Source organism: Poecilia latipinna, unplaced genomic scaffold (genome assembly GCF_001443285.1).
Source record: "Poecilia latipinna isolate Pla-1442-1.1 unplaced genomic scaffold, P_latipinna-1.0 Scaffold195, whole genome shotgun sequence".
NCBI lineage: Eukaryota > Metazoa > Chordata > Actinopteri > Cyprinodontiformes > Poeciliidae > Poecilia > Poecilia latipinna.
In genome coordinates, this window is record NW_015112811.1 from 42,372 (window position 1) to 54,251 (window position 11,880).

At 39.2% G+C, this 11,880-nt stretch overlaps 1 protein-coding gene across 4 annotated transcripts in view; it reads right to left on the reverse strand.

Moving 5' to 3' along the window:
• nkpd1 (NTPase, KAP family P-loop domain containing 1) overlaps positions 1-11,880 on the reverse strand; it is a 33,009-nt gene that overhangs the window by 5,246 nt on the left and 15,883 nt on the right. For 3 of the 4 annotated variants that reach the window (XM_015030880.1, XM_015030879.1, XM_015030878.1), the window contains exons 2-7: positions 11,350-11,416; positions 9,465-9,581; positions 6,112-6,178; positions 4,227-4,343; positions 3,029-3,357; positions 1,090-2,514 (exon numbers count right to left, since the gene is read on the reverse strand). In XM_015030880.1, coding sequence (XP_014886366.1) covers positions 1,090-2,514; positions 3,029-3,357; positions 4,227-4,343; positions 6,112-6,151 — 1,911 coding nt within the window. In that variant the 5' untranslated portion in view covers positions 6,152-6,178; positions 9,465-9,581; positions 11,350-11,416. The remainder of the gene's footprint in view (positions 1-1,089; positions 2,515-3,028; positions 3,358-4,226; positions 4,344-6,111; positions 6,179-9,464; positions 9,582-11,349; positions 11,417-11,880) is intronic. The other variant, XM_015030881.1, reaches the window with a different exon arrangement.

Sequence of the window (11,880 nt, forward strand, 5' to 3'; positions counted from 1 at the left end):
TTGATGAATTGAGTCAGAAACCACATTTCTTTCCTGACTTCATTCATGAATCCCAATTGGTTGCTGATCCGTTCGTTGTCCATTTCTCGCTTAATGTTCTTTTCTTGACTGAAAATGAGGTTCTTGATCATCTGAAAGGCAAACCTGATTCCTGTTACTGCTGGTACTCCTAAGGATGCAATAGCAAAGCCCTCCAGGATATTCACCTCACTATTTGCTTCTGTCCCCTGCTCCTCTGGTTTTATTTCAGCATTAGGAAAAACCCAAACAAAAAAGACCACTATGAGAACTATTGGGACAACAATGATGGACAGTAGGAAAAACCAGAGGGGGCAGCAGCAAACCTTCTTGGATATCCAATTATTGGGGCCGTCCTTCACCTCCTGAAGTGAAAAAAGTAACCCAAGAAGAAAAAAATGGTTACCAATCATTGCTGTGTTTTAGGGATATGTCTACATAAATACATTCTGACTTTCTATCAGTTTGTTGCCCACTTTTTGTTTTGAAACCACTAGGTAACTGGAAGACAGTTTGGTAAAATAAATGCATTGTTCCTTCAAATTTAATCCCTATAACGCAGATGTCATGTTGAGTTTGATCTCAAAATGAGATCAATATTTAATGAGTAGATTCAGTTGAGTAAAATTATTGTTAATTTTTGGAAAAAGCCAGTGGACAGCATGTTAATGTCTTACACATTGAATCAGAGAAGGACTGAAAAGACATCAACTGGCTGTCCAACAAGGCATTTAAAGTCCTTTGCAGAATATTTTTCAATGATTTGTTTATTATCCACAAAAACACACACAACGTGAAAATAATAACCACTAAATATGTTCTTAAGTTATAGAAAAGTCAACAGAAACTCACCTTTTCCTTTACTTCATCCTCTTCATCATATTGAGTGACACGATAGAGTGCTAGTGGCAGTTTCCCAAAATTCACCTGCATGGCATGAAACAATCGTATGGCTATCCCAGCCCATAGCATGTCACTGCCAGCAAAATGCCAAGCACTGAAATTCACATAAAGGANCAAGATATGCTATAAGTGCACAAGTCAGACAAACTAACTGTCCAAACTCCTCACCTCTTCACATATGTCGTCTGTGGTCATTTTGATAAGACTTGTGACTGGAAGAGGAGCTATGTTCCTCATCCAACCAGAATCTTCCAGCCTGCATGTCCCTCTGATAAAAGCCAGTTCCCTCCTGATTGACTGATCCAGATTCACCATCCCTACTTGGAAGATCTCCAGGTTCTTTATGGTGAACTCAAACTCGTCATCCTTGAGTAACGCTTCGAACACTTCAGGATCTCCGTCCTGCTCGAGGAGGTCCTCGATGTTTGTCCGCATCACATATAGCTCCTCCCTGGACTGGCTGAAGACCTGCCAAAGGGTCTTTGAATCATCATGGCTCGCTTTCTGTTGATCAATCGCTGCTCTCTGCTTTTCATCCTCCACACACTGCAGGATCCAGCCGAATCGACAGGGCCACTGGTTGGCTAGAACCACCCATGCTGCAGTGTCCTCTGGGTCAGGAAACTCTTTCTTCAGTAACTTCATGATTATGACCGTTACCCAGACAGAGTTGATTGTCCTCTTCATTGAGATGGCGTCATCTAACATGTATTTGTTCAGCTTTTTTTCACCCTTGCTAAGGATTGTCAGAACCATTTTCTCCAATTCATCCTCTTTCATTTCTATAGTATCTACAATGGACTCCGTTGATTCCTCAATTGCCACCACAGACAGATCTATTGAAGATGTCTTTGTCCTGTGTCTGTTCCATCTTAAAGAGGAATCTTCAGAGATGCCTGGAGTGTTGTGAAGACTGTGAAACAACTTGTGCTTTAAATTTTGAGACATTGTTGGGACTGTGAAGGTCAGAGTGACTATGCGGTTCAGCAGTCCATGAGCTCTGTCCTCTTTACAGATGGAGCTTTCTGCAAATTTCACTTTTTCTAACAGAACAGTTGGATTTACAGCCAGAATGGAAAGAATTGGGCTTTCCTCATCTGAGAGTAAAATATTGATGGCCTCCAGGACTCCAACAATTTTCTTGGGGGAGCAACGGTCCAGATTAGTAATTTTCAACACGATACGAATCCTCCTCTTTTCAAATACCTCCATGAACTTGATGAATTGAGTCAGAAACCATATTTCTTTCCTGACTTCATTCATGAATCCCAGTTGTTTGCTGAGCCGTTCGTTGTCCATTCCTTTCTTAATGTTATGAGCTTGGCTGAAAACGAGGCTATTGGCCATTTGAATGGCAAACCTCAATCCTGTCGCTGCTGGGATTCCTAAGGATATAAAGACGGCGCCCTCAAGTAGGTCCACCTTAGTAACTTCAGTCTCGTTCTTCTGTGGGGACTGTACTTCAGGAAAACCCCAAACAAAAAAGACAACTAGGAGAACTACTGGGATAACAATGATACACACCAGGACAGACCACAGAGGGCAGCCTAAAACCATCTTGTATGTCCAGTTATCGAGGGTGTCCTTCACCTCCTGAAGTGAAAAAAAAGTAACCCAAGGAGAATAAACGGTTACCAATCATTGCTTTGTACTGTGCATGTTACTAATATAAATGCATTGTTTCTGCAAATTCAATCCCCATCATGCAGATCTCATGTTAAGTTTGATCACATCCCCTTAAAGTGATTCTTAATTAGCTTCAGCTTTCCTTCATGGAGGTTGGAATCCTATTTAGATTCTCACTGTGACCAGTACTATCAATATAGCAGGTTAGATTTGATGATTTTAAATTAGAAGACTCAGCTGAGTCAAATAAAAATTAATCAAACTTCCCCTCCTCCCCCCCAAAAATGGACATTATGTTAATATATTGCACACTGAGTAAGCAAAGGACCGAAAAGACACTAGAAGGCTGGCTCACGAGTTACTTAAAGTGTTTTGCAGAACATTTTTCAATCCTTTTTGTTACCCAAAAAAACACACACAATGTTAAAATTATAACCACTGAATATGTTCTTAAGGTATAGAAAAGCCAACAGAAACTCACCTTTTCCTTTACTTCATCCTCTTCATCATATTGAGTGACACGATAGAGTGCTAGTGGCAGTTTCCCAAAATTCACCTGCATGGCATGAAACAATCGTATGGCTATCCCAGCCCATAGCATGTCACTGCCAGCAAAATGCCAAGCACTGAAATTCACATAAAGGAACCTGACGTTATGGCGATTCTGGTTCTCCATAGTCCAGACTGGTGTGTAGAAGACCAGCCTCACAATGAGAAGCAACAAATGTTTGACTGAAAGTTTGGCTGCAAGGGGCTTTTCTGATTTGTCGGATTTCTGCTCAATCCTCAAAGACTCCCGATTTGTGTACACTGAAAAACAACAATTACAATATTTACATTGAGGATGTAAGTAGTTTAGATCCAAATGATTGTATTAGAAAATATGGATGAACAATATCATCATGATATCTTCTGCATTAATCAAAAAAGGCATCTGTGACCCAGTCTTGGAAGAGCAGAATAAAAAATATATTTTCTATGGATGCTTTGTTTAGTAACTCGTCTCAAGTAGAAACAAAGTCGGAAGAATAAGGAGACGGTGTCATAAACACTGGAACCATGCAAATCATGCAGCAGGACCTTCAGGGTACAGCAGCAATACTTTTCTTTTCCATGGAGGCCTGTCACCACTCAGACTAGTTGACATGACTTGTCTTTGTAATATATTTCCAAAATTTGAATGAACAGGGTGAATTTATATGTTCAACCTGACTTGCTATCGTTTTTGTGTACTTTGTTTATTCCTTTTTGTTTAACTCTCCAGAATTTTGTTTACTATGCTTTTTAAAAGAAATAATTTTTAAAAGATAAAAGGATGACTTAGATGACTGAGTAAAATGCAAAAAATGTCCCTTTGTAAATGCATCCAGTCAGTTTTTAAGAAGTTATTAAGACCTTTGGGTTTGACTGCATTATGTTGGAACATAATATGTTGTAATATTCTGTCCCCATAATATTATCATGGACAGGTGCAGTTTGCACAGTCAGTGCATCATAGTTTCACACGTCTCTGTCACGTTCACAGCTCACACAGCAGATAAGGAGACGGTGTCATAAACACTGCAAACATGCAAATCATCTGATGCAGAAAGTAGTCATCAGTGTCACACTGAGTAAATCCAGACTGGTTTAAGTGGTTGTTTTAGAAACGATCCGCTTGTACTTTTCACACCACTTACCTCCCATTTGATCAAGAATCACATCCAGTCGGTCCTGACAAGAAGAGTAGAGACCCACTGTTGCCGGTGATGAAACCTTCGTTAGCGTCTTGGACAGAGCGTATGCATAGATATTATCTGAAAGAGATTTATGTGAACAGTTGATGTGGCTAACTCATTATAATGCAGGTAATATCGTTATTGTCTAAAGATACATTATTCTTTTAGTCTGTAGATTTAGAGATGTTCTATTTCTAAGCTCTGCAGATCTACATATTTCCTGGTGAAATTGTAAACTTTGGTCCGAGAAAAACCTCATAAACTTGCAGAGGACCTCCGTTGGGTTTCACTTTTCTCTGCATACACTCCCCTCATACCTCAGCATTTTACACTTTATTACTCTTACAAACCTTGCACACTGAGAGACTGAAGTTGTTGCCTATTCTTCTTTGTAGACAAGATCAAAATTCAGTCAAATTATCTAATTATCTTCAAACATTATTTCACTCTAGACACATGATTGGATTTAGGTCAAATCTTTGACAGAGCCATTCTAATCTGAATATGCTTCGATCTAAACCTCTTCCTTAGAGATCTTGTAGAGTTTCATTGTCTAACTGGATGTTGTTTTGAAGCCTTAAACAGAGTTTCTTCCTGTATTTAACTCTATTCATTTTCCGTTCAACCCCAACTGTCATCCCCACAAAATCATGCTGCCACTGTCATGTTGAATTATAGTGTACATGTTTATTAAGGTAATGTGCAGAAATGAAAATTTATGCAATCACTGTATTAGTAAGAGTGTTGATATGTACATTATATCTGCAGTACATTTTCCCCTGAACTGAAATTTCCTAAGAGACGCTGGTTTATGGCTGCATAGGGACGCAGTTGGTAGCACTTTCGCCTTGCAGGAAGAAGATCCTGGATCTGAATCCCAGCATGAAAGTTGCATGTTCTCCCTGTGCATNCATGGGTTCTCTGAGGGTAATCCAGCTTCCATGACTGTAATGTCAATTGGTTTCTCTGAATTCTCCTTAAGCATATGTGTGTATGGTTGTTTGTTGTGTATGTCTCTGTGTTGCGAGCGATGGATTGGTCACCACTGGAGACAGCCACCAACCCCTTTAGCGACCTCACAAAGATCAGCATGTTAAGTAATAGATGGACACTGGTTTATCAGACATTGTAAAAATTAAAAGTGTGGATATATTCTTAAATTTACCAAATTTTGAATGATTTATCAGTGGTAACGATACACAGCATATATTATTTTCTAAGATGAATATTCATTGGCATATACATTTTCATTAAAGCTCTAAATGTGCAATTACATTTCAGGCACAGTCAGAGGTGGTCTTAGCAGACGTGACCACAGCCAGGTAAAGCACATCAGCTGTTTGGATGTGTGAAATTTCTTGGTAAAAACAACTGCAGTCTTGCAATGTTTTTACACCAATAGTGTCAGGAATTGCAGGAGCTGCTTAAGTATCATGAGAGAGACAGGGGGTATTATGTCCTCTCCCATCTATCATTGAATTAGCTCAGTTGTGATGCTGTTGTCTTGAAATTTTCAGAAAGACGAGCCTTGTGCAATAGCAGCTACTGAAAATGCTCTCAAACTCCTTCTTGTGTTTGCTCCTGCTACTTTTTCCCCCCTCCAGACTTTCAAACACCTTATGGCTGCTGTTCATTAATTTAGCCCAGACAGGCACTGTTCCCATCAAACAGGATAGAAATCAGAGGCTGAACTCACACAGAGCCACCACTGATTCACATAATAATGTTTGCGAAGTGTGTTAGGGAGAATTCATTTGCACCCTGAAACAGAGTGAAAATAGAGTCCTTCTGAGGAGAAGGGATGGACTCTTCTACATGCACATTCATTTCTTGTGGAACAACTCACCTGTTGTTACCTCCTTCATGACGACTGTAGGAAGGGACATGCAACTGTCAGAGAAAACACCTTTGATCTGTGAAAAATAAGAAAAAGCAAGACTCTCAGCTTGGGACACTTTGGAGACATTTCTGCAGCCATGTGTAATCTGTTTAGCTCCAGCTCTCTCCTCACTTCCCTCCTCTCACATCTCTTCCTCTCCTCAAACCTTTAAGGGATTAATACATATCATTGCATTTGTTGTTTTATTGATCAATCATAAAGGTTTCATGCTGGATTCATGAAGGATATTGTTAATACAATATTTACTATTAGCTCATATGTCGAATGCTTATAAACCAGTCGTGGTGTATTTAATTCTGAAAAATGGGCTTTATGTTTATTCCCCTGCTTCAAATGTGCCTCATCATAGCCATTCAACAATTATGTCAAAGCTTTTGAACATTTATGGCTGTAGAACAAAAGATTTATTAACATTTACAGCTATTTTAATTGACATTGTTTGCATTCATAAAACATTATTGCCAAAACTTTTAATAGGCTTCGTTTTCTGATGTTCGGGGACCAATAAAATGTTAATATATTCCTTTTAAGCCTATAAGCTAATCAGCTGGCATTTACTACAATATCATCCATGTTCCTAATTCTGTGAAGGGCTGACAACATGTTACTGAACTCTGCAATTACTTGCACTGGAGACTTAGTGTGAAAAAAAACAACACTAATTTATTTCACAAAAAAAACATCATTATATATTTGCAGTTATAACTTGATGATGGAGATTTCTGCACCATTTCTTTCATCTTCATCTATGTCTCGGATTCATCCTGGTAGAACAGCTTTGATCAAATTCCGTTAAACAATCCTACTGGGCCGACTCGGCCAAATTAGAAAGTGAGTTATTCCCTTTTTAACAACAGTGCCGTTAATTTAATTAGGTGCTTATTTGCGATTTATTGTCATGGTCACCCGTCCTCATGTTCCCAGACAGGTTGGTCTGACATAGCCTGCTGCTGTGTGTTTCTGTAAGGCTCGTTGAGGCCGTTTTAAATTAGTTGCCTCTCAGCGTGTTTTAAAGCAACCTTCTCCAGTGACAGCCAAAAGAGATGATCTATTCTCAATTGAATTAATTTGGGGTATTGGTATGCAGACATGTTTAATTTCCTATTGTGATTTTTTTCTTTAGTAAAACGTGTTGTTTTTCTCTCTCTGAGCTTAATAAAATATTGCAACCTACTCATATGCTTCAATGTCTTTTTAAACATTAAATTTTAAACACCTTTAGGATCTTCTCAATTACCTTAAAAAGGGATTTTTTTTCCCATTGGCTAGTCCAGTGGTTTCCAAACTTTTTCTCCTGGGTTTCCAAACATTTTATCCCCCCACCCCCACAAATAGCTGTCTGGTTGAACGACGTGTGTGAGCGAAAGGGGTGGGGGGTGGATTCTTAGAGACTCCCTATCTCTAACATTTTTGGGGGGGGGGCAAAATGAATGTACTTAGCTGAACAGACACCAACATCGGTAGCCTACAGGCCACTTGTTAAGCTTAAGGTGCTGTATTTATATTAGCTAGTTATCTTTTAGCTAACATCACCTGCATCCAACAGCTTTACTCAACTCAGTCGGTTAGTTTGGGGGGAAAACGGAAAAATTCTTTGCGTTTTGATGGTTTGCTACTATGATTCTAACACACACCTGCGTAGCTCTGCACAGCAGCAGTAGCAGGTCTCCTTCACTGCCGCACAGGTGTAAACCCAGCGCAGCGTCGTAGCGGTCATGTTGCGTTTAAAAGCGGCTCGGAAAACAGGTTACGACATGTTAACAACCCATTAAACAGTTTTAACTGCTGATAAAAGTGACAGAGGATACAAATATGGGAAGTGTGGAAGCCTCTACTGTATCAAATTGATATAGGAATAACAGAGAGTTGGCCATTCTAAGGTAAAAACCGAGCGAATACAGCGCTTATGTTTTTTTTGTTTTGTTTTATTTTCTTTTCATCCCCCCCCACCTCCGAGGGGGCGCGCCCCACAGTTTGGGAACCTCTGGGCTAGTCTATTCCTACAACTTCTCATATGAGGTTGGTTGTCAAGGGAAAACATGTTTCTGGANATAACCACTGAATATGTTCTTAAGGTATAGAAAAGCCAACAGAAACTCACCTTTTCCTTTACTTCATCCTCTTCATCATATTGAGTGACACGATAGAATGCTAGTTGCAGTTTCCCAAAATTCACCTGCATGGCATGAAACAATCGTATGGCTATCCCAGCCCATAGCATGTCACTGCCAGCAAAATGCCAAGCACTGAAATTCACATAAAGGAACCTGACATTATGGCGATTCTGGTTCTCCATAGTCCAGACTGGTGTGTAGAAGACCAGCCTCACAATGAGAAGCAACAAATGTTTGACTGAAAGTTTGGCTGCAAGGGGCTTTTCTGATTTGTCGGATTTCTGCTCAATCCTCAAAGACTCCCGATTTGTGTACACTGAAAAACAACAATTACAATATTTACATTGAGGATGTAAGTAGTTTAGATCCATATGATTGTATTAGAAAATATGGATGAACAATATCATCATGATATCTTCTGCATTAATCAAAAAAGGCATCTGTGACCCAGTCTTGGAAGAGCAGAATAAAAAATATATTTTCTATGGATGCTTTGTTTAGTAACTCGTCTCAAGTAGAAACAAAGTCGGAAGAATAAGGAGACGGTGTCATAAACACTGGAATCATGCAAATCATGCAGCAGGACCTTCAGGGTACAGCAGCAATACTTTTCTTTTCCATGGAGGCCTGTCACCACTCAGACTAGTTGACATGACTTGTCTTTGTAATATATTTCCAAAATTTGAATGAACAGGGTGAATTTATATGTTCAACCTGACTTGCTATCGTTTTTGTGTACTTTGTTTATTCCTTTTTGTTTAACTCTCCAGAATTTTGTTTACTATGCTTTTTAAAAGAAATAATTTTTAAAAGATAAAAGGATGACTTAGATGACTGAGTAAAATGCAAAAAATGTCCCTTTGTAAATGCATCCAGTCAGTTTTTAAGAAGTTATTAAGACCTTTGGGTTTGACTGCATTATGTTGGAACATAATATGTTGTAATATTCTGTCCCCATAATATTATCATGGACAGGTGCAGTTTGCACAGTCAGTGCATCATAGTTTCACACGTCTCTGTCACGTTCACAGCTCACACAGCAGATAAGGAGACGGTGTCATAAACACTGCAAACATGCAAATCATCTGATGCAGAAAGTAGTCATCAGTGTCACACTGAGTAAATCCAGACTGGTTTAAGTGGTTGTTTTAGAAACGATCCGCTTGTACTTTTCACACCACTTACCTCCCATTTGATCAAGAATCACATCCAGTCGGTCCTGACAAGAAGAGTAGAGACCCACTGTTGCCGGTGATGAAACCTTCGTTAGCGTCTTGGACAGAGCGTATGCATAGATATTATCTGAAAGAGATTTATGTGAACAGTTGATGTGGCTAACTCATTATAATGCAGGTAATATCGTTATTGTCTAAAGATACATTATTCTTTTAGTCTGTAGATTTAGAGATGTTCTATTTCTAAGCTCTGCAGATCTACATATTTCCTGGTGAAATTGTAAACTTTGGTCCGAGAAAAACCTCATAAACTTGCAGAGGACCTCCGTTGGGTTTCACTTTTCTCTGCATACACTCCCCTCATACCTCAGCATTTTACACTTTATTACTCTTACAAACCTTGCACACTGAGAGACTGAAGTTGTTGCCTATTCTTCTTTGTAGACAAGATCAAAATTCAGTCAAATTATCTAATTATCTTCAAACATTATTTCACTCTAGACACATGATTGGATTTAGGTCAAATCTTTGACAGAGCCATTCTAATCTGAATATGCTTCGATCTAAACCACTTCCTTAGAGATCTTGTAGAGTTTCATTGTCTAACTGGATGTTGTTTTGAAGCCTTAAACAGAGTTTCTTCCTGTATTTAACTCTATTCATTTTCCGTTCAACCCCAACTGTCATCCCCACAAAATCATGCTGCCACTGTCATGTTGAATTATAGTGTACATGTTTATTAAGGTAATGTGCAGAAATGAAAATTTATGCAATCACTGTATTAGTAAGAGTGTTGATATGTACATTATATCTGCAGTACATTTTCCCCTGAACTGAAATTTCCTAAGAGACGCTGGTTTATGGCTGCATAGGGACGCAGTTGGTAGCACTTTCGCCTTGCAGGAAGAAGATCCTGGATCTGAATCCCAGCATGAAAGTTGCATGTTCTCCCTGTGCATGCATGGGTTCTCTGAGGGTAATCCAGCTTCCATGACTGTAATGTCAATTGGTTTCTCTGAATTCTCCTTAAGCATATGTGTGTATGGTTGTTTGTTGTGTATGTCTCTGTGTTGCGAGCGATGGATTGGTCACCACTGGAGACAGCCACCAACCCCTTTAGCGACCTCACAAAGATCAGCATGTTAAGTAATAGATGGACACTGGTTTATCAGACATTGTAAAAATTAAAAGTGTGGATATATTCTTAAATTTACCAAATTTTGAATGATTTATCAGTGGTAACGATACACAGCATATATTATTTTCTAAGATGAATATTCATTGGCATATACATTTTCATTAAAGCTCTAAATGTGCAATTACATTTCAGGCACAGTCAGAGGTGGTCTTAGCAGACGTGACCACAGCCAGGTAAAGCACATCAGCTGTTTGGATGTGTGAAATTTCTTGGTAAAAACAACTGCAGTCTTGCAATGTTTTTACACCAATAGTGTCAGGAATTGCAGGAGCTGCTTAAGTATCATGAGAGAGACAGGGGGTATTATGTCCTCTCCCATCTATCATTGAATTAGCTCAGTTGTGATGCTGTTGTCTTGAAATTTTCAGAAAGACGAGCCTTGTGCAATAGCAGCTACTGAAAATGCTCTCAAACTCCTTCTTGTGTTTGCTCCTGCTACTTTTTCCCCCCTCCAGACTTTCAAACACCTTATGGCTGCTGTTCATTAATTTAGCCCAGACAGGCACTGTTCCCATCAAACAGGATAGAAATCAGAGGCTGAACTCACACAGAGCCACCACTGATTCACATAATAATGTTTGCGAAGTGTGTTAGGGAGAATTCATTTGCACCCTGAAACAGAGTGAAAATAGAGTCCTTCTGAGGAGAAGGGATGGACTCTTCTACATGCACATTCATTTCTTGTGGAATAACTCACCTGTTGTTTCCTCCTTCATGATGACTGTAGGAAGGGACATGCAGCTGTCAGAGAAAACACCTTTGATCTGTGAAAAATAAGAAACAGCAAGACTCTCAGCTTGGGACACTTTGGAGACATTTCTGCAGCCATGTGTAATCTGTTTAGCTCCAGCTCTCTCCTCACTTCCCTCCTCTCACATCTCTTCCTCTCCTCAAACCTTTAAGGGATTAATACATATCATTGCATTTATTTTTTTATTGATTAATCATAAAGGCTTCTGGATAAATTTTATGAAGGATATTAATTGTTAATACAACATTTACTGATAGTTTGTATTTCAAATACTTAAAAACAGTTAATGGTAAATTTAATTCTGAACAGAAAATATATGGGGAGGTGTTTGTAATGTTAACAGTAAGGAATTATCATCAACATTTAGGTTTATTTAGCCCAGAGGTTCCCAAACTTTTTGTTCTGCGCCCCCCCCCACCCCCAGTGGTTTCCAAACATTTTCTGCCCCCCCCCAGTGGTTTCCAAACATTTTCTGCC